This window comes from Protopterus annectens, chromosome 6.part0, assembly GCF_019279795.1.
Source record: "Protopterus annectens isolate FY-2018-M chromosome 6.part0, PAN1.0, whole genome shotgun sequence".
NCBI lineage: Eukaryota > Metazoa > Chordata > Ceratodontiformes > Protopteridae > Protopterus > Protopterus annectens.
Window position 1 is genome coordinate 1,709,925,036 of NC_056737.1, and position 23,391 is coordinate 1,709,948,426.

The 23,391-nt window shown below is 41.3% G+C and overlaps 1 protein-coding gene across 4 annotated transcripts in view; it reads right to left on the bottom strand.

Annotated features, from left to right (window-relative positions):
- Positions 1-23,391, bottom strand: part of KIAA2012 (KIAA2012 ortholog) — a 971,910-nt gene that overhangs the window by 542,872 nt on the left and 405,647 nt on the right. For all 4 annotated transcript variants that reach the window (XM_044075102.1, XM_044075103.1, XM_044075104.1 and 1 more), the window contains exon 7: positions 17,192-17,334. In XM_044075102.1, coding sequence (XP_043931037.1) covers positions 17,192-17,334 — 143 coding nt within the window. The remainder of the gene's footprint in view (positions 1-17,191; positions 17,335-23,391) is intronic.

Below are 23,391 nucleotides of genomic sequence, written 5' to 3' on the forward strand. Positions count from 1 at the left end.
GGAAGCTACAAGGTATATATCCAGTTAGGTAACAATGATAGCTGTAAAGTTATCATTAGCACTAACGCTATAGAGCAATAACTATAACTATAGCTTAACTATAGCTTACATTAATAATGTAGTTCACGCTTTTTATTAACAGCTCATATATATAAATAAATAATGCAGATAGTAACTATATATGTAAGCCTATATGTGCTTAATGAACATAAGCATTGTAAAAGCATAGCATGGTTAAATAAGCATATACAATTATTCCTGTATGAATGCTATCTGCCAAAACATTTACAATTGTTACAGCACTCCCAATGCTTTTAATCATAGACCTGAAACAATAACCTTAGGTAGACATTGCAGTGAAGTAGATTTCTCTAACTTAATGCATGGACCTTGGACGTAGTAAATATGTGGGAGCGTTAAGAAAAGTAAAGACTCAAGACTACATTAAATGACCATTCATATAGGGAATCTGATGTAAGGTGGTGCAGCTTTTACATCAATGTTTAAGACTTAAGAACACCCTTCAGGTAGTGTACTGTAAAAACAAATTCACTTAGTAATACTTAAAGTCAGTATGTCTAATGGTACACTAATTCACTGAGGATGAACCTGAATTCTAATGTAGAAACTGTAGGTGTGGCTATTTAGCTAAGGCAAAGCTCATGTTTAGAGTTAGCCTCTCCATTCATGTTTTCTTTTATTGTGATCTATATTGGCTAGTTGTGGTGCAGTCCTAGCATTCTCACATATACCTCTTATCCTTGTTGAAATTCACAAATGCTACTTGTGTAAAAATCAGCCACGCTCATATGTTTCACATTAAATTAGCTAGTAGAGGTGCGGTTAGTGATTACCATAAGCACCTATTACTCTAGATGCAATCTTAAATGTAGACAAGTACGTCTCCTCATTTATTTCTTAGTCTGCTTTTAAACTATATTGGCTAGAGTATTCCATTATGGCTTTCCGGATAATCCGCTAATCTGTGGTGAAGATGTAAGTAAGAGCCAAATTATGACTTTGCACAGGTATCCCAGCCCGGATACTGCTCTGCTACTGCATTTTCTAAATGTACCTGGAATTTACAGCAAATTGGTCTTATTGTGAAGACAACAATACAGAGACCAGATTTAGTAAGATGCTGTTTGAATAAGGTTCTTACGTTTAGAGCAGCGTGAGTTAGGGAAACAATAATAGTGTGGAACACAGCTGTGGCTGAGCACATTGTACAAACTCTACGTGTACCTTAAGGTAGTACCATATCAGATATACTGAATATAGTGGGGTCTTACAAAAGGTGGAAATTACGACAAGTTCCTTTAAATGATAAAAACAAAATTGAAGAGAAAGTGTAATAAAGTACTTCCTAATGGGGTTCTTAGAGGTAGAGCACTGTAGATTTAGAAGCTATTTAGTTCTTCCAAGTTCCTTAAGTGGGGTTGGTCGCTAAGGACTATCCACTTGGATGGCGCAGTTTGATAAGCCTAGGTTTAGAAGGTGGCATGGAACTAATAGTGTGAGCTAATGGTGTGATGACTGTTTCAAGGTACATGTAAAGTGAATAACATCACGTGCCCTTGTGAGGTATGGCAACGGGGCGTGTACTGGGTGTGAAGGACTCATTAGACTGTCACCTATGAATTTACACACTCACAACACTACTATCCACTCCAATGCACACATAATTGCCAGTACGGCCTACCATGTAATTCATTCCATACTTTTACAAAACTGTTGCACACAGTACAGGGCTTATAGTGCTGAAGAGTATCCACAAATACCTCTATGGTGAATGTGAACAAAAGCCTTTGTAAAGTGGACCTTCGGACATGTACTGGGAGTACCATGGCCTAAAATTGTAAACCACAGCTACCCAATGGATATAGTTCTCACTCAAACACACTGGATACTGTTCTTACACACACGCACACACAACACACACACACACACACACACACACACACACACACACACACACACACACACACACACACACACACACACACACACAGACGTTTGCCAGGACTGAGATTAGAACCCCTATCTATCTAGTTACTGCTAATACAGTGTTAAGCATTTATCACATGCCCCACAAAGCTTTTCAGGGTGAAGAGAATCCCAAGGTAATTCCAGGGTGAACAACATTACCACGCCTTGTAAAGTATGGCAATGGGTGATTTGCTGGGTGAGAATGGACCCAAAATATTCAGACCTACAGTTATACACACTTACATACACAAATACGGTCAAACACACATTTGCTAGGACTGAGATTAGCAGCCCTGCCTATCTTGTTGGTCAGTCCATACTGTTACATAGTTCCTGCATGCGGCACTAGGCTTATTGGGCTGAAGAGTGTCAGCAGATACCCCTGTGGTTGATGAAGACAGCAGGCCTTGTAAAGTGGAACTTGGGATGTGTAATGGGAGTACCACAGCCTAAAAATGTAAAACCAACCCCCACAATGGATATAGTTCTCACTCAGACACATACACAGGATACAGTTTTCGTGGACATACACACACACACACACACACACACACACACACACACACACACACACACACACACATTTGCCAGGGACTGAGATTAGAACCCCTACCTATCTAGTTATTGCTAGCACAGTGTCATGCATTTATTGCATGTGACGTGGAGCTTGTAGTGTGAAGGGTTTCCCACAGTTCTTCTAAGGTGGACATCACCAGCCCTTGTAAAGTATGGCAATGGGCAGTGAACTGGGAGAGTGAGGCCTCTAAATGCTGTATCCTACAAATATACACACTTACAAACACACATACACACACACATTTGCTAGGACTAAGATTAGAACCCCTACCTATGTAGTCATTGGTACTATAGTATTATGAAGTTACCGCACACACTATGGAACTTATAGGATGAAGAGTGTCCCAAAGTACCTATATAGTGAATAATATCACCAGCCCTTGTAAGGTATGGCAATGGTAGGTGTACAGGGTGAGAAGGGCCTCAAACTACTTTCACCCACATGTTTACACACTCACAAACACTTTTATACCCACTAATGCACACACACACACACACACACACACACACACACACACACACACACACACACACACACACACACACACACACACACACATACTTGCCAGTACTGAGATCCATAGGTTCATAGCTTCATAAGTGTGTACTAGGTGAATGGCCATGGAGCCTTTACAAGCCTAGCCCATGGGAATACCATGGCATCGTGCCACCTGATGATAATTTCCAGTGTGTCTAACGAGTATAGCCACTGGAGTGATCCCTGGGGTGGGATTTCTATACCCCATGCACTCATCCAGATTTCTCTTGACAAGGGCCGTGATGTGCTCTGCTTGCCATGTGTGTGAAGTGTATTCCATAGTGTGGGCAGTCTCTGGGTTGTGTACCTGTCCATCCAGCATGTTCTGTTGATTGTAGAAATGGGATTGAGGTCTCTAGGGCATGTGATTTGGATGGATTGGTTTCTTCAGATGTAGCATTCCTGAGAGAGCTGGGTCAGACTTGGCTGTGTAAGTCAGACAGAGATCGCATCTAAGTAGCCAATACGAAACACAGAATAGTTGGAGTTATTCTAGTCTGTCCATATAGGGCAAGTGTTTAAGGCATAGGATCCTCTTTGTGATGTACTTTTGCAGCCTCTCCAGTTGTTGCAAGTGACCAGTGAAGTACATGCCAAATGGGCCATTGTACTCATTGACTGGCCTAATGAGGGGAGAGTACAGGGAGATAATTATCTCTTACTTCCTGGATACAACCCCCTGAGTCAGGAGATGTGACACAAAGAAGGACTTTCTGAACACAGTAACACTGTGGTGGTCAACATAGAGCTCACTGTCAACCTGTGTTCCTAGTTCTCTTATAACAACATCAGTGTTCAGTGGACTACCATAAATGTATTACTTCATGAGAACCATGTTGTTCCCAAAGGGGATGGCGGCACATTTTCTGGCATTGAGCTAAATCCAGGGTTCTGACACCAGTCATAGGTCTCTCTGAGGCCTTTGTGCAGGATGTCAGTATCACATGGGAAGGTAATAATAGCACCCACCTTGCAGTCATCTGTGAACATTGTTATCCAGAGTCCCTTTTGTTGGGCTGGACTTTAGAGTTGTGGATCCTGAACATGAGGGGACACAGGACAAACCCTGTGGGACCCCGCTTTGCCTGGTCAACAGTCTGACATGGAGTCCACTGCTTTCACATGGTGGGTTCTATCTGTGAGCCAATTTGCAAGCCACCTAGTGATATAAGGGTTGATGCCTGCCTGAGTGTGTTTGTCTGATTCCTGAGTAGGGAATAGTATCCATGGAGTAGAAGGGCAGCCTATCTTGTTATTTATTCCATGCTGTTGCATAATTATTGCATGTGGCAGAGAGCTTATAGGGCTGCAGAGTGTCTATAGCTACCTCAACAGTGGATGACAACAGTGGGTCTTGCAAAGTGGACACTGGTACACTTTGTGGGCAATAGTGAAAAATTGCAAAACCCGCCCCCCCATGAATATGGTTCACACACACACACACACACACACACACACACACACACACACACACAAACACACACACTTGTCAGGACTGAGATTAGAACCCCTACCTATCTAGTTACCTCTACTATGTGTAATGCATTTATTGTACGCACCCACACACACACACACACACACACACACACACACACACACACACACACACACACACACACACACACACACACACACACACACACTTTCAGGACTGAGATTAGAACCTCTACCCATCTAGTTACCGCTACTACAGTGTTATGCATTTATCGCATGTGCCATGGAGCTTATAGGGTGAAGGTTGTCCCAAGGTACTTCTAAGGTGAGGAACATCACTGTCCTTTGTAAAGTATGGCAATGGATGATGTACCGGGTGAGACAGGCCACAAAATACTTTAACCTACACATATATACACACACATTTGCCAGAACTGAGATTAGAGCCCCTACCTAACTAGTTATTTGTACTATAGTGTTATGCAATTATTGCATGTGCCACAGAGCTTAGGGATGCCCAAAGGTGCTTCTAAGGTGACTGACATCAGCAGGACTGCTAAAATAGAGCAATGGAAAGTGTACTGGGTGTGAATGGGCTCAAAATCTTTAACATAGATACACACACACACACACACACACACACACACACACACACACACACACACACACACACACACACACACACTTTTACATTTGCCAGGACTGAGATTGGAACCCCTAGCTAACTAGTTATTTGCATTATAGTGTTATGCAATTATCACAAGTGCCACAGAGCTTATGGGGCTGAGGGCTGCCGAAAGGTACTTCTAAGGTGACTGACATCAGCAGGACCGCTAAAGTAGGGTAATGGGAAGTGTACTGGGTGTGAATTGGCTCAAAATCTTTAACCTACAAACACACACACACTTTTACATTTGCCAGGACTCAGATTAGATCCCCTATCTAACTAGTTACTTGCATTATAGTGTTACACAGTTATCAAGCACACCACAGAGCTTATGAGGCTAAGGGCTGCCCAAAGGTACTTCTAAGGTGACTGACATCAGCAGGACTGCTAAAGTAGGTCAATGGGAAGTATACTGGGTGTGAATGGGCTCAAACTCTTTAACCTACAAACACACACACTTTTACATTTGCCAGGTCTGAGATTAAAACCCCTACCTAACTAGTTATTTGTACTACAGTGTTACATAGTTATCGCATGCACCACAGAGCTTATAGGGCTGAGGGCTGCCCAAAGGTACTTCTAAGGTGACTGACATCAGTAGGACTTCTTAAGTAAGGCAATGGGAAGTGTACGGGGAGTGAATGGGCTCAAAATGTTTAACCTAAGACACACACAAACACACAAGCTTTTACATTTGCCATGACTGAGACTAGAACCTCTACCTAACTAATTATTTGTACTACAGTGTTATGCAGTTATCACATGTGCCACAGAGCTTATATGGTTAACGGTTGCCCAAAGGTACTTCTAAAGAGACTGACATCAGTGGAACTGATAAAGTCAGACAATGGGAAGTGTACTGAGTGTGAATGGACTCAAAACCTTTAACCTACAAACACACACACACACACACACACACACACACACACACACACACACACACACACACACACACAAACACACGCACACTTTTACATTTGCCATGACTGAGATTAGAACTCCTACATAAATAGTTATTTGTACTACAGTGTTATGCAATTATTGCATACACTACCAAGCTTATAGGGAAGAGGCCAGTCCAACAGTACGTCTACAGTGAATTACATCAGCAGATCTTGTGAAGTAGGGCAATGGGAGGTGTTCTAGGTGGAAATGGACTAAAACACTTATTCCTACACCCTCCCCCCACTACCCCACACACAACCACTGTTACATATGCCGGGACTGTAATTAGAACCCCTACCTATCTAGTTATTTGTATGATAGTGTTAAGCAGTTATTACACGCACTATAGTGCTTACAGGACTGAAGCCAGTCCAAAGGTACTTCTAAGGTGAATGACACTGGCAGATGTTGTAAAGTAGGGCAATGGGAAGTGTACTGGGTGGATGAGGCATCATAATACTTAGACCTACACACACACACACACACACACACACACACACACACACACACACACACACACATACACACACAAAAGTAGGTTGTGTGATATTCCAATCCCCACTTCATTACCATCAGACAATGAATCTCATCTTCATGCTTTCACATGCTAGTGTTTACAACTGTTATGCAACTGTCTGCAGCAGGACATCACTGTATGCCATTCAGGGTATCCAGGTGTATGATTCACTGTCTGTGTGTGTCTCCCTGTGTGTCGCACTGTATCACTGTCTGTCCCTCTCTTCCCATTGTCTATGTGTGTGTATGCTTGACATATTGTAATATGTTGCCCATATATATATATATATATATATATATATATATATATATATATATACATACATACATATATGTGTGTGTGTGTGTGTGTGTATATCACACACAACAGATGCAGATATACCACATATGTGCCACCTACAGCTGGCTGTGGGTGATCCTGTCTGATATGTGTGTGTGGAGACAGGTTTACATAGCTTTGTGTATGCAAAGACATTTGCACAATACAGAGATATATAGTCCGATGTGACTTCAGACATGGGCTTCACTTCTCTAAGTGTTACCTTCTATAGTAAGTGTGGGAATCCATTCCAGGGATAGTTGTACTCCAGTCAGGGGTGTTGTGTGCTACAGCCATACCTTGCAACCTGTTTGTGCAAGATATCTGGAGATAGGCTGCCAATATGGGGAAACAATGGGCCAAACACAGGGGGTACTGTAACTATTGCTCTTATTAATGTATAAGTTGATTGAGTGACAGGGTTTGTTTTAGCAGACATTTTCTGACATATGCAATGTTTGGCACTGCACTGTATTGTGTCATTACCTAAAGACAGATATAATTGGATCATCACAATTATTTACCAGAGAAATACAAGATGGATCATGCACAGACCTATATTATGAGGTAAAGGCTAGACATTCTTGCACAATCCAGCCAGTTGGGAGGTGTGGCTACAGCCAATTGACTGTTGAAGGTGTGTAAAAGGTCCAGCACCTTGGTGATATGTTGGCTGGGGATGTCCTGGTTGTGTGGTTTGCTTTTTGCCTGACAGATCATATCCTGGTGTGGCCATACCTGTCAACCGAACAAATTCTCATGGATCCTCCAGATGCATGCCTCATATATTTGGTCGGTTTCCCTTAACATTGTGGTTTCCTAGCACATTTATTGCAAATCACTCAGGGTTGCAGTCAGGGAATACTGAAAGAACATTGTAGTTTCAGTCTTCATACCCTTCATGACATCCATGCTACTACACATCCCCTCTGTTATTCTATCAACTGTCTAACATTATGAGAGCAATATTTAAAATATGTCCCTATAGTTGGGCCTTTATACCACCATTATGTATAACTTTGTAAAGATTTCTTTCTCTACGAGGTTGATAGGTATACTACTAGCATTTAGCAGCATGGTCTTACATTTGCATTTTGTTGACTGTCATGTTGGTAGTATGGACCCCATGACATTCCCTTCAAAGGCACTATGTGTGACGCATGGGCCTTTGCCAGAGGCATGTAGGCTATGTGAGACTGCTGCAGGCCATCTGTAGCAAGCCAGTGTGTTCTGTCACTCATATGCTCCCAGTGTGTTAGGCAGTGGACCCCCTGGGGTGACAACAGTAAGTGACAGAACACCCTGCTGTGCTGCTAGGCACCATACCTCTCTAGATATGTGAGCCAGACATCTGGACAAAGCCATGAGTAACTGGGTGACAAAGGCCTAAATATACAGACCACTGTAACTATTGGCCTTACAAACCTGGAAGGGTCATACAATAACAGATTTAGCATTAACATGCATTTTTCTACAGGGTATGAAGTCTGAGACACTACACTCCATCAATATTTTCTGACTTTAGACTTTGTGGTTTGCCAGTGATTTGCCAGGCAATCACTATTTCAGAATAAAGACACCACAGATATGATGCAAACCTGTGTACATTCTGCAACAGGTCTGTACAGTTTTGAGGTATGGTAGGCACTATGTAGGTTACTCCAACCTGTGTACTGTTCATATGTGTGGCCCCCTGTATGTGACCTATCCAGCTTCCCGGCAGTGATGGATATTGGCAACTGGACAGTGTGTACAACTCTCACCATATATGTAGATGACATGCAATATAGTTGGCACTGCATTTCATGGAACATGGCCCTGTCTACCACAGTACTGTACCTAGGCCAGTAGGACACAACAGCCATGATAAGTTGCTGGCCAGATCCTGGCAAGTATTCCCAACACATATGCACAGCTCATTGACCCCTGTGTATTGTGGACATGCAACAAGTTAGCATGTTGATTGGGACAGCCCTGACAATGTGTGCTCTGCTGCTATTACCCTACAAACTTACATGTTACTGCATTTCTATGGGAATATGGGTGTGGAGGGCACACCTGTCAACAGTACACATTTGCACAGACTGTGCTGATATTGGCTTTACATTTTGGTTCCATTTAGCACAGTATTGTGCCCTGTCTTGGAGAATAGAGGCATATCACTAGAGAACACAGGTTAGATTGTAATGCCATACAATTGAGTTTCAGACGTCTTACCCTTCAGAGAGTTTTAATGCAACTGCATGGCCTGCTGTGATATCACTGTGTAAGTCTGTAGGTGGGTATTCCATCATTGTCGCCATTTGTGTGCCATTGCCAGACATTCTTTTATGTTTTTCTATGGCTGACTTGCTGTGTGAGTCTGAGAGTGAGTATGGGATCCCCACAATGACATCCATGCATGTGACCTATGACCCCCCTTAGTTGGCCCCCCACATATACTGCAGTGGGATTTGTCACCTTAAAAATGATACTGCATAGTATGGGGCAGCCAGTATTGTGTAGAGATTTCCTGGCGTCCCACATGACTGTCAGTTGTCTGCTGCCCTCCCAGTAGGCCACCCCATTCCCTTGCATGCATGCATAATTTTCATAGATATGCTACTAAAACATAGCAATCTATTCATTTATTGTTAAGAAGACTGACTTGCCTTGTGCCTGCAGCAGTTGTGAGGACAGTGCTTGAGGGCTGCCTATGTTGGATGCACACAGTACACTGCCTATCCATGGTAAGTTACAGGTAATGTGATGTGCGTGTCATCCATTTTACTATGTGTGTGAGTTAGAGAGAGGTGTCAGTCCCTGGATCTCTGCAGTGTCAGTGTGTGTGCTATGCGTTGTCTCTTTTCCAAGGCCTGGGCATACTGGGCATGCCTCTGTCTGCCTACAGGAGCAGGCTCAGGGGCTTCCTCTTCTGAGTCCCTCTGTGCCTGTGGGGACCTTGGCAATGGTGGGGGGCTGCATAGCCCTTTCCATGCTGTTCCTGTTGCAGCTGTTTCCACAGGATCATATTGTGTAGCATGGCACATACTATGAACATGTGTGCACATGTGGCTGGAGAGTACTGCAAGGCTCCACCAGATATATCAAGGCAGTGGAACCATGACTTGAGCATCCCAAACACATGCTCTATTATGATCCTGGTTTGTGCATGTGCCTCATTATGGCATTCTTGTGTGGGTGTGTGTGCATTTCTGATGGGTGTCATCATCCACGGCTCCAGTGCATAGCCAGCATCCCCCACCAGATGGCAATACGGGATGCCCCCACTGGCAAATGCCTGGTACAGCTGTGATGAATTCCAGATGTGGGAGTTGTGATAGCTTCCATGGATGTCAGCACACACATTCATGATAATGCCCTGGGCATTGCACACGACCTGGCAGTTGATGGAGGAGTTTATGTAGATCCTACCCTATTCACCGGGTGGTGCTTTGATGTGGATGTGTGTGCAGTCTATTGCACCCAGTACCTCCAGGTATTCTGCTTTACAGTGGAAGAGATGCATATTGCTGCTGGTCCTCTCCTCATGGGTGTTGGGGAAGTAAATGTGCTCACCAGCATGTGGTAGCATGGTATCCATGAACTGGTGGAGTACCCTGGATGCAGATGCCTGTGAGACCCCATGATGTCCCGAGTAGGTCTGTGGAAAGTACATGTAGCTAGTATTCTTAATGCTACACATACCTTGGTATCCACTGGGATGAGTTCCCGTCTGTTGGCTTTGGGTCTGAGTTGAGGCCGGTACAGCTCAATGATTTTCTGCAGTATGTCTCTGCCCACCCTATAGCGCTCTACTATCTCCAGATCATGTAGCCCCTGGTAAGTTACCCTGGGTCTGAACACTTTTTTTCCTCCTCCTCGGTCTTTGTCGGTTGTCAGCATTATCCTCCTCACTGCCCTCAGCCTCTAGCATATACTGATGGATTAAAGCAATGGCAGCCTCTAACATGTTTTCGGTTAGCATTCCCCTACATGTGTACACCAATGGTGCAGAGTTTGTGGGAAAAAACAGACTGTAAGGTGTTTGCATAGTTTATACTGTTGTGCTGCAGATGCTGCCTGTATGATTGGCTGACTATGATGCATTCCACCTGCTAGCTATGTAATTTGTACTTGATTGCTTTTATTCTGCTATTTTCCTTTTTTTTTTCTTTTTTCCGTTCCAATTTCCGACGCTTTTAAGACCTGAGGCATGCTGCACAAATCTGGTGCCCAAATGTAAACAGTCCTGGTATTTATTTATTTATTTATTTTATTTTACGTTTTTTGACCGGGAGTGTCCGCCTGAGATATTGCCCTTTTTCAGCGGAGGCCCGTGAAGAAAAGTTCTAAAGATATACAATGCAATAAAAATAGCAATACAGATACATTTCAATAAAAATAGCAATAGAGAATTTTGGTAGCTAAAATACGTAAGCTACATACATGTATATTGTTGACAGATAAAATACCACTATAAACAAAAAGGAGAATGTTCAAAAAGTAGAATAAGTTGTATGTTTTAGTTTAAAAAGAGAGATGAGTAAATATATGGTTTTGTATGCAGAGTAGCAGAAACTTAAAAGGTTGCATAAGCATTTCAGGGAGTAGAGTATAGAAGGAGCTTTGGAGGTTGCACAGGAAGCATAGGATAAGGTAGTTAATGGTAAGTTTTAGTAAGTTAGTTTGACTGTACTATAAAAGGCAGGCAATAATCAGGGAGAGTGAGTACAATGGCAGAACCAGTGTTTTTTAAAGTGGTCTTTGGTTGCTAGCTTAAACTGTTTGGGGTGAGTCAGGGACCTTATTTCTAGTGGGAGTTTGTTCCATGCAATAGAGGGATGGTAGCTATATAAGTTACACCCTGGTTGGATTTGGTTTATGGATTTTTACTAGGTCTTGGGTTGAGCTTCAGTGAAGTCTGGTAGGGGACTAGTGAGAGAAGATAGACTTGGGTAGAAATCAGGCTGGTACAGGATGGAGCGTATGATTTGGAGTTGAGATTGTAGGAACTTTTTTTTTTTTTAGACCCTGTGCCTACTGCGCAAACCCATTTAGCTAATGTAAAAAAACTGAGAAATGGCTCTCTCTGGACGTGAACACGCTGTTCATTTCATGGAATAAGTCAATACAGTCTTAGACACACCCACCTTGCTTAGCTAAGCTTATCTGGGAACTGTGGATTTCTAAAGTGCTTACACCAAGCATGACACATCCCCTTTTCATGTCTGCTGCTCCTCCTGCTTACACCACTGCCTTATAGCACCTACACAGTTAGGTACAGTTTGGCACTTAGATTCTTTTTGTGATTCAGTAAATTTCCCTCATTAGCATACCCCACTGCCTTAATCCCTAGTTACTATACTACCTCAGAGCCTTTCCCCTTAGCAACCACTGTTCCCTGGTATTGTTTTGATTCTGCATGCCATAGACTATAATGGAAAAATGTAGATTTCACTTAAAATTGCCCTTTCACCATTTATTTATTTATTTATTTTTTATATTTTCTGCATAATCCCGTTTGCATGCCGCTGCCCTATTAAACGGCCAAGATCGGCAAAAAAAAACAAAACCTTTATTTTTTAATTTTGCAACACTTTTCCATGCCAATGGCCATTTATTTCACCATTGGCATGCCTAAAGATTATAATACATGCTTTTATTTGAACTGTCATGCCTCCGTTTTGATTTTTGCAGAAATGTATTCGGCTAGTAGCCGAATACATTTCTGCAGGTAACATTATTCCTGCACGGATGCCTGCCTGCTTACTGAATCGCTAATTCACCTCATTTGCATAGTTTTCACCAGCAAATGAGGTTAATTATCATTATTCAGTGGTGTCCATGCAGGAATAGTGCTACCAGGCTTGTGTACGTCCCCAGGCTTATTTACTGGCTCGCTCGGTGGCCATATTCCGTGCAGGAGTGGCTGCACTATTCTTACACTCTGTGTAAGCTTTATTGAATCCCGGGGAGTAGCTATTATGTTTGCAATATTTTGTAAACAACTTAAAATATCTCAACAACCACTCAAGTTACACATGTACTATCAGCAGCATTTTATTAATCTAGTTGGGAGCTTTCATATGAGGCTATGGAGTTCTGTCTGTGTTACTTGGTTGTTGTGATATTTAGAAAAATGTGAAAACTATATTGATATAAACTAATGTCATAAAATCAACAGTTAATATCTCATTACCTGCACTAGAGAGAGATCAAATGTTAATGCTGTTGGAGTTTTGCATTGTGTAAGCTTTAAGATGAAATCTTTTAAAACCTTGTACTTAGCATGGTTTTGGAATTATTGATGCAAATATGAACAAACAATATTTGACATCTAGAAGTGTCAGTAGGAGTTAACTGCAGATGCTTCTACATGACAAAGCAGTGGAAATAATTACATCTTGCTTGGAAAGTGATTTTGCACATTAAATTTGTGTTGCATTTCTGTAATTCAGGAAAACAATGATGGATAATTTTCTTCATCAAAAAACAAGAAAATGAGTAGCACATTGACAGTGGCGTAGTGAGTGCCCTTTCATGCCACAGTTACATATGTGATGAAAGAAGGAGATTGGCTGTAGAACAGGGGTACACAAAGGGGGTTCACTTAATTTACTTTAGGTATTAACACTGGTGCATTGAGCACTGAACAATGTTTAAAAGTGGTAGTCCATTCTGTGGAAGTTGTTGACCCTTTATACGGTCTGCTTCTTGAATGTCTGAAATTCTTGTGGTAAAATGTCAGAATTTTTGCATAAACAGAGTTAGAGTTTCAAATCTGGACAAACATTTCAAACTAGATACTTTATTTTTTATTTATTTATTTTACATTTGTTAACCGGGAGAGTCCAGCTGGACACAGGTCCATTTTCAGCGGAGGCCAGGGAGAAAAGCTCCAAGTACACACATACATACCATCATCTTCAATGATTTAGAATCAACATTTTTTCAGGCAAATTAACATTGTTCTTAAATGACAGAAAATTGCACTCGCTCAAAGTAAATCTGACCAGCATAGAGTAGGACATTGGCTAATATATTCCAGACAAGACAGGTTGTACATTGAATCCATACATTGGTTATTAGACTTATTGTACTGCTATCAAAGTTAGAGAGTAAAGGATTAAGTAACATTTAGTCACAATTGGACTGAAGATAGGATGGGAAAAAAGCACTTGTTATAGAGTAATATGGTAGTTAGTTACAATCTCGGTTTTATTCAGGGGTAAGACAGGAGTATAGCCTGTTATTCATGAAGTGAATTTTAAGGAGTTTCTTAAACTGAGTGGTAGAATTGTTGGATGTTAGGTGGGTAGGTAGGGAGCTCCAGAGTTTAGAGATAGAGTGCTGTAGACAGATTTGCCTGCCTCATTGTTAAATATGGTGACCTCTAGGTGATTTAGGGAGCTAGATCTCAAGGGTCTTGTTGTGGTATGAGGATGTATAAGATCTTGAAGAGCTGGGATTTTTGTCTGAGTGCTTTAATATTTTGTGTACTAGTGAGAGTTGATTTGTTTTAAGTAATAGTGTGAGTTCTAACCAGTTAAGCTTGTTGAGAGACTCACAGTGATGAGTTCTGTAGGATGATTCTGTAGCAAAAATAGCTATCTTATTATAGAAGGATTCTAATTTGTTCAGTTCAGTTTTATGAAGGTTAGTAAGCACAGGGGAAGCATAAAGCAAAGTAGATAGCAGATGTGTCCTAGGTATAGTTATTTTAGATTGTTTTGAGAGATAGTGTTTGTTACGATAGAACAGTCCAAGTTTTTTGTGAACTTTCTTTATGGTTTGGGTGATGTGAATAACAAATCTAAGGTGGTTAACTATTTCAGTTCCTAGCAGTTTGGTGTGGATGGATGGGATGATAATGGTTTTGTTTTTGGAGGTGATAGAGAAGTTGTCTGCAAGGGGAAAGGATCTGTGAGAGCTGAAGAGGAGTAATTTTGTTTTAGATGTGTTAAGAATTAGTTTGCATTTGATGAACTAAGTTCTGGCTAGTGTGAAGGACTCTTGTGTTTGGGAGAGGAGGTGATTGAGTGTAGGGGCTGCACAAATTATAGTGGTGTCATCATCATATTGGACTATAGAGGCTTTAGGTGTGGCAGATGGGAGTTGATTGGTGAAAAGAGTGAATAGTGGTCCTAAGATGAAGTCTTGGGGAACCCCTAGGGAAACAGGCAGCAGGGAGGATATTTGGTTCTGCCATTGTACTGCCTGCTGACTGCCTGATAGATAGCTTTTGAACCATGAAATAGAGGAGCTGCTGAGGTTTAAGGTAGAGAGTGAGTGAAGAAGTTTAAGGTGGTTAACCATGTTGAAAGCTTTGGATAAGCTTTAGACATGGTACAAGATACAATTACAAGATACAATTTTAAGCAGAAGACTGAATTTACCTTAATTAACTTTTTTACATCCAAGGTATACAGTACCATAGATCAGTACCTGGTGGTTATTTTTTTAGAACTATTAGAGTAAACATTGTTGGAGGCATCAACTGTCAAGGAATTAAATACAAGGTTGAGGTAGGTGCAGTATGCTGTGCCACTAACAAAAAAGCAGCATCTGGTCCACAACTATGGGTCAGTATAAAAACCACATACATTAAAACTGATGTTTGCAGTAGTATATGCAGATTATACTGCATAGTGCATTGACTAATCAAGCTGTGCATTAGACAATACCTAACCTATATGGCACAGATGAGTGGGTAGAGTACACTTGCCCTCATTTGCATAGATGAGGAGGGTCAGAGTAACACAGATCAGCAATGGCTGCATATTTTGAAGAGGGACTGACTAGGCAATTTGAAAGAGTTACTGGGGTACATGGCTAGGAGATTGGGGAACATGATACACTGTTCAGAGAAGAGGGTGGTGTTTTCTGAGGAGGATGTGTGTAAAGATTTTGTGGGTGGTTGCATAGTGGTGGTGCAGGGGAATGCAGCTTCAGCAGATGGTAGAGAACTGTGTGCACTTTGATGTGACAGGCCCACAGGTCCACAGATGGGTCTTATGCCAGTGGATGGCCTTGGCCATGGGGGTGACCCCTTCCTGGAATAGCACTCCCATCAACATCTACTGACAGAGATGATGCAGAACTGTGGGAATGTGACTGCCTGAATATGAGATGCTAAAGACCACACAGAGGATGTGTCTGTGAGCACAGCCCTGTTGTGCCACTGTAAGCTGACAATCAGTAGGTGGCAGCAGTGAAGTAGTACTTCATGACTTTGATGTACCTGCCCAGTAGGGTATATCCACAGTCAAAGCAAAAAATCGTGACCATGGGTATGGTGATGACCACAGTGGGCAGTACTACTATACCCCATGTTTACTGCAATAGCTGCAAAGTAAGGTGTACAAAACAGTGGTGTGACTAGTTCTACTGTATTGTACAGAAATCTGTGCAGGAAAGGCAAAGCATCTAAGGAAGCTTGAGGCAGTAGATGTGTAAGTGTCTGAAATGGGTGGTAGTATGCACACTGTGGGGCAGACAAAGAAATTAGGACATTGGAGCAGAAACCGAAGTAGCTTCAGTTGCAGAGAAGGTCAAGAACACATTACTGTGGATTATTCACATGTTCAGGAAAGCAGAAGATAGTTTGGCAAAGGTGATTTGGTGGAAACCAGAAGGCAAGATGAGATGAGGATGTCCAGCCAAGAGACAAATGGATTGTTGACAGAAGACCTGCAACAAAACAATCAGGCAAGACTGTTATAGAAGGCAGCAGAGTGCCCATGAATGAAGAAAAATGTTGACATAACACCTAAACCCTATGTGGAAATGGGAAAAAGTGGATTTATAACAGTGATAATGAAAGTAAACAGTTTTTTAAAGAATTTATATTCTCATTTATAGCTTCATTCATGCCTATATATTTTAAAATTAATTATTCTTATTGTATATGAAATTTATTTTAATATATATTATTTAACTCTCAAATTTAATAAAAATTAAGAAAGGAAAATGAGTGAATGAATGAAAATATGTACTTTAAGACAAGTTTTCATGCACAAGTACAGAGGTTGTCATGAAAAATAATTCAAGTTGAATCATAGTTAGACAAAAAAATTGCATTAAGTATACGAAAATTTAAATACAAGTCAAGATACATTTTTCATATAAAAGCAATGACATCAGCAAAACGATGTGTTAGTAGTCACAGTGGTGCATGTTCAGAAAGATCTCAAAGGCACAAATCAGAAAGAGAGAACTGGCATACCTCTTTGTTGTTTGGGTCCAGAAAATGTTCTTTTCCAGGAAAAGATCCCAGTGGAATACGTGGGAGATGAAAATCCTCCTCAGCACTGTCCTCAAGTATAGTTGCTTCTCTTTTTGTGCTGTGTTTGGAGCGCTCCTGTTTCCCTGAAAATGATATAACATGGTCAGGGGAAGGGCAAAGAAAAGGTTAGAAATATAAAAATGACGTGGGCTTGAAATTTGTTCAACAAGTTTACAGTATAGTTGTGCTTTGATTTATGGTATATGTAAGCACTAAGGCAGAACAGGGTATCTGCACGACTGTATCATACACCCCAAGTGTCTTACTAAGTGTTTATAATAGATGTATGTTTTTAAACTACTACAGAGTTCAAAAAACAAATTATATAGTTGGTATTACACTTGGCATAAAACAATCCAGTTTCAATTAAGTAGTAAAAATAATATAGACATGTATTTGATATAATATCTAGCATAAATAATCAGTCCATCAGATTTTATCTGCAATAGTGGTAGAAAGAACATATTTATGCCTTTCTGACATGAGATGTGTTACATTCATAAAATTACCAAGAGAAATTGGCCTTTTGTAAGTTTTGCATCAAAATAATGTAAACTGCTAAAATTGTGAGTGCGTGTTTACAAAACAAACTGTTACATCATTAGTAGTAAAATGTTTCCTACAAAAATCTCACAAAACCTTTCTCAGGACGCTGCCCAATGAGTTATAACATTGTCACCATGACCCCATCATACCTATCTCAGGGTACTTCCTAATGAGACTTAAGACTATCACTGTGACCTCACCATACTTATCTTAGGGTACTAATGAGTTATAAGACTATCACTATAACCCAACTATACTTATCTTAGGGTACTTATGAGATATAAAACTGTCACCGTAACTCCACCATACTTATTTTAGGGTACTGATGAGATATAAGGCCGTCATAGTAACCCCACCATACTTATCTTAGGGTACTGATGAGATATAAGACTGTCACTATAACCCCACCATAATTATCTTAGGGTACTTTTGAGATATGAGTGTCACTGTGACCCCACCATACTTATCTTAGGGTATTGTGGAGATATAAGACTGTCACTGTGACCCCACCATACTTATCTTAGGGTACTGCTGAGATATAAGACTGTCACTGTGACCCCACCATAATTATCTTAGGGTACTGCTGAGATATAAGACTGTCACTGTAACCCCACCATACTTATCTTAGGGTACTGATGAGATATAAAGCTGTCATAGTAACCCCACCATACTTATCTTAGGGTACTGATGATATATAAGACTGTCACCGTAACCCCACCATAATTATCTTAGGGTACTTTTGAGATATCAGTTTCACTGTGACCCCACCATACTTATCTTAGGGTACTGCTGAGATATAAGACTGTCACTGTAACTCCACCATACTTATCTTAGGGTACTGTTGAGATATAAGACTGTCACTGTGACCCAGCCATACTTATCTTAGGGTACTGCTGAGATATAGACTGTCACTGTAACCCCACCATACTTATCTTAGGGTACTGATGAGATATAAGGCTGTCATAGTAACCCCACCATACTTATCTTAGGGTTCCGATGAGATATAAGGCTGTCATAGTAACCCCACCATACTTATCTTAGGGTACTGATGAGATATAAGACTGTCACCGTAACCTCACCATAATTATCTTAGGGTACTTTTGAGATATCAGTTTCACTGTGACCTCACCATACTTATCTTAGGGTACTGCTGAGATATAAGACTGTCACTGTAACTCCACCATACTTATCTTAAGGTACTGCTGAGATATAAGATTGTCACTGTGACCCCACCATACTTATCTCAAGGTACTGTCTAATGGGAGGTTAGACTGTCAGGCTGATCCCACCCTAAATATCACAGGGTACAGCCTAATGAGATATGAGTGCCATTGTGACCGCACCATACTAATCTCTGGGTACTGCCAAATGAGGGCTAAGACTGCCACTGTGCACAGCTGACATGGTAATATTGTAGTTTCTGTGTAAACTGTCATTCAAGACAAAGTGCCAAAAGCAATGAATAACTCGAGGGTAGGTGGGGAGGGTTGGTCTCATAAATGATATGTTCAGAATCATTTGTGCCTCAAATGCATTATTCAGTCAAAAAAGCTACAAGGCAATATTTGTCAAATTAAATGTACTTATAAGTGACAGCAGTAGTCCCTAACCAAAATTTCAGAATGCATATCCTTAGCACAAATATTGTGATGTATTCTTGCTTTATTACATTTTATGCAAAATCACTTTTTGGATGGGATTTCCCAATAACAATGGCATACTTTGTGAGACAAGGACCCTTAGATGTTACACTGGAATGTTATACTTTGATTTCACTTTTAGGCAATTCCATACAAAATAACACCAGATCACAAAAAGTAAGGCTATACCTCTGGCCCAAAGAATAATATAACTTTACAGTTTTAAATGGTAAGTATGAGTAATGGGGCTGTGGTTCAGCAGGTCTAAAGTAATGGAAGATCAGTGAACGGCAATGGGTCTGTAGTAATCATTGCTGGATGAGTGAGAGACAATGAGTCCATGTAATGGGTGAGTGTGGACATGAATCCACTGTGCTCTGTGATGAAGAGATGCGGGTAACTGAATCTCAATGATAACAGAAGAGTGGATGCATGGTAGTGGGCCTGCATTGATGAGCGAGTGTGGAGTAGTATGTTTGTATTGATAGGTGGGTGTGGGACAGTGACTACACTGCACTATGCAAAGAGTGGGCACATAGCAGTGGGTCTGTAGTGAGGGATGACTTGTTGTTTTGATACGGATGGGATGCAGTTATGGGTGAGAAGTGAGTGTGGAACAGTGTGCTGCAGTGATGGATGATGGGTGGGTATGGGACAGTAAATGTGCAATGATGGAGGGGTGTGGGGCAATGTGTGTACAGTGATGAGTAGATATAGGGCAGAGGGTGCACATTGATGAATAGGCTGGATGTGGAGCAGAGTGTGTGTGCAATGATGGACTGAGTGTGGAGCAGAAATTCTGCAGTGATTAACAACGGGAAGTTGTGAGGTAGGGGGATGATGGGCAGATATGGGATAGGCTGTGTGTGGTGATTTGTGATGGATGGATGGGTGGATGAATATGAGGCAGCAGGTCTGTAGTATTGGGTGATGAGTGGGTGAATGGCAGTGGGTTTGACATGATGGGCTTGGTAAGGAACAGATGGTTGCAGTGACTGGTGACAAATGGATGTGGGGCAGTGGGCATGCACTGATGAAGGATGAGTGGGTTTGATGCAGCTGGTGGACAGCAAAGTGTGATGACTAGATATGGGGTACAAGGTTTGCAGTTATGTTAGTAGATAAGGCAGTGGAATTACAATGATGACTGATTGTATGTCAGTTGGCCTCCAGTGATGAATGAATATGCGGCACTGGATTTCTACTGTTGAGAGATAGGATGGTGTGAATCCACAGTTATATGTCATGGGGATGTGCAAAACAGTGACTCTGTAGAGATGTGTGATAGAAGTAAATGTGAAATGGGTCTCCAGTAATGGATGATGCAGGGGTGTGGGGCAGTGGATCTACAGTGATGAGGGATGTATTGGCTCAACAGGAATAGAGAGTGCGTAGATGCTGGGTGCAATGTGAAATGTGATGTATGGGTACGAGGTGGTGAGTCTACAATAATGTATGATGAATGGATGTGTAACACTGGGTCTGCAATTATAAGTGATGAATAGCTGTGAGATATTGGGTGTACAGTAATGGGTAACAGATGAGTGTAGGACAGTGTGTACGGAATGATGAAGGTGTGGGGTAGGGGTTCCACAGTGAAGTGTATGAGGGGTGAGTTGATACTGAATCATAGATCTGCAATAACAGGTGAGGTGTGCAATGATGGATAATAGGAAAAGTGGTCAGTGGGTAGGCATGGGGCAGTTGATGCACATTCAGTGAGTGGTATGTGATTGGTGAGCACAGGTCAATAGGACCATAGTGCAGTAACTGGCAACAGGTAGGTGCAGGAAAGTAGGCCACAGTGGTGTGTGATTGGTGAGTGTAGGTCAGTAGGTCCATAGTGATGCGTGTGATAGGTGGCTGCTGAGCAGTAGTCTGCAATAACAGGTGGTGACTGGGAATGGGGCAGTGGGTGTGCAATGATGGACATTGGGAAGGCATTCAGTAGTGGTCAATGGGTAGGTGTGGGGCAGTTGATCCACATTCAGCAATATGTGATAGGTGAGTGTGAGTCAATGGGGCCATAGTGATAGAGTGGGGTCAGAAGGTCTACTATGATATGTAATGTGTGGATGTGCAGCAATAGAGTTGCACTAACTGTTGATGGGTGTAGAGTTGTGGGTTTGCAGTGATGGGTTGAGTGATAAGTGATAAGTAATGGGTGAGTACGGGAAAGTGGTTTTGCAGTGATGGCAGATTAATGTGTTTGAGTTAGTGGGTCTCCTGTGGTAGATGGATGTGGGGCAGACATTGAGCACAGGTGGGTGCTGGAAAGTGGGTGCACACTAATGGGGTAGATGTGTGATGTATGTGGTGGGTTAGTGCTGAGCAATAGGTCTGCAATGAAAGATAATAGGTAGGCATGCATTAATGGAAAATGGGTAGGTGCAGGCTAGTGAGTCCACAATAGTGTTTGACTAGTGGGAATGAGGTAGTGGCCCACAGTAATGAATGAATGTGGATGAGTGTGTCCACTGTGAGGTATAATTAGTGCATGAGCAGCAGTTGTCTTGCATTGATTAAAGATGGGTGCATGCAGAATGGTGAGTTTGCAGTAGAGAAAGGTGGGTGTGTGGCACAGAGTGAGCAGTGATAGGTGATGGGTAGGTGTGGGAAAATAGATCTGCAGTATTGACTGATGGGTGAGTGTGAGACAGTAGGTCTCCAGTGAGTGATGGATGGGTGTGGGGCTGAGGGTGAGCAAAGATGGCAGATGGGTGAATATGGGGTGCAGTGGGTGTGCACTGATGGGTAATAGCTACATGTGGGGTTTTGGATATACAGTCTTTGGTTGATGTGGGAATGAATCTGCATTAAAACATATACGGCAGTGCTTGGTCTATACAAACTGGTGATAGATATGTGTGGGGCAGTAGGTCTGCACTAAGATTGTACAGGTGATGTATCGCTGACCACAAATCTCAGCTGTCTTTACTTCAAGATTTAAAAAAAAATAAAGAAGAAGAAAGAAAGAAAACAAACAACAGATAACAACTGTCATTATTTCAGAGGCACAAATCATTTGCACTAGAGGAATGGGGATCTCAGCTATAGTCTTTTAATTCATAATGCTTATCAGGTGACTATTTATGTCTCATATATCACTGTTTTGAATGGAGTTGGTACGCAGTAGTAAATCATTTTTTTAAGAGACATATCTAAACTTTTTTTCAATTTTTTACAGAACTGCAGTTATGGTTTATGGCCCCTATCCCAGCTGTCATGCACTGTAGCATTATGTGGAGACTCAATTACAGCCTACTTCATATACACTGAATGTTGTAATGGAGGTGGGAAAGTGCTACATTTGTGTTATTTTAATTAGGGATGGCCACCTACAGTTGCTGTGGTGAGGCAGTTTTTAAGCTTTAGACATCTCATTTGCTTACTGCTTTAACTGTCAACTTGATCAGTGTTTTGCAACAGTATTAGCTGTACCTGACAATGACTGGATGCATAAGAAATCGAAGAATTGTACCAGTCACTTTTCCTTGCTTATTAAATCTTAAATGTCCAATTAAAGGTTTAGTAACCATATCAGCATTTCCAAAGTAGAAGCTTTTAATCAGGTTATTAGGAATATCACCATCATCATTTTCCTTTTGGTTGGACATAGTTACTTTCTTTGCGGCATCACTTATCTTCTTTTTATTTCATTTCTATTTGTTGCTTACTCAGATATGACCTGCTAGCTGCTTTAATCTTCATTTTTTTCATTGTGGAAACACAAAGTATTTGAGAGTATTCAGTCTGTGGAAATGGAAATGTTTTTTTCATTGTTTACAAAGATTTACATAGCTCACTTAATCATGCAAAAGACTTTCCTGCAAACAGGTATTTGTACACCATAGCTTACATGCTGTATTTCTGACTACTGTATACCTATTCATTAAATTTATCCACCAAGTGTGTGTGTGTATATATATATATATATATATATATATATATATA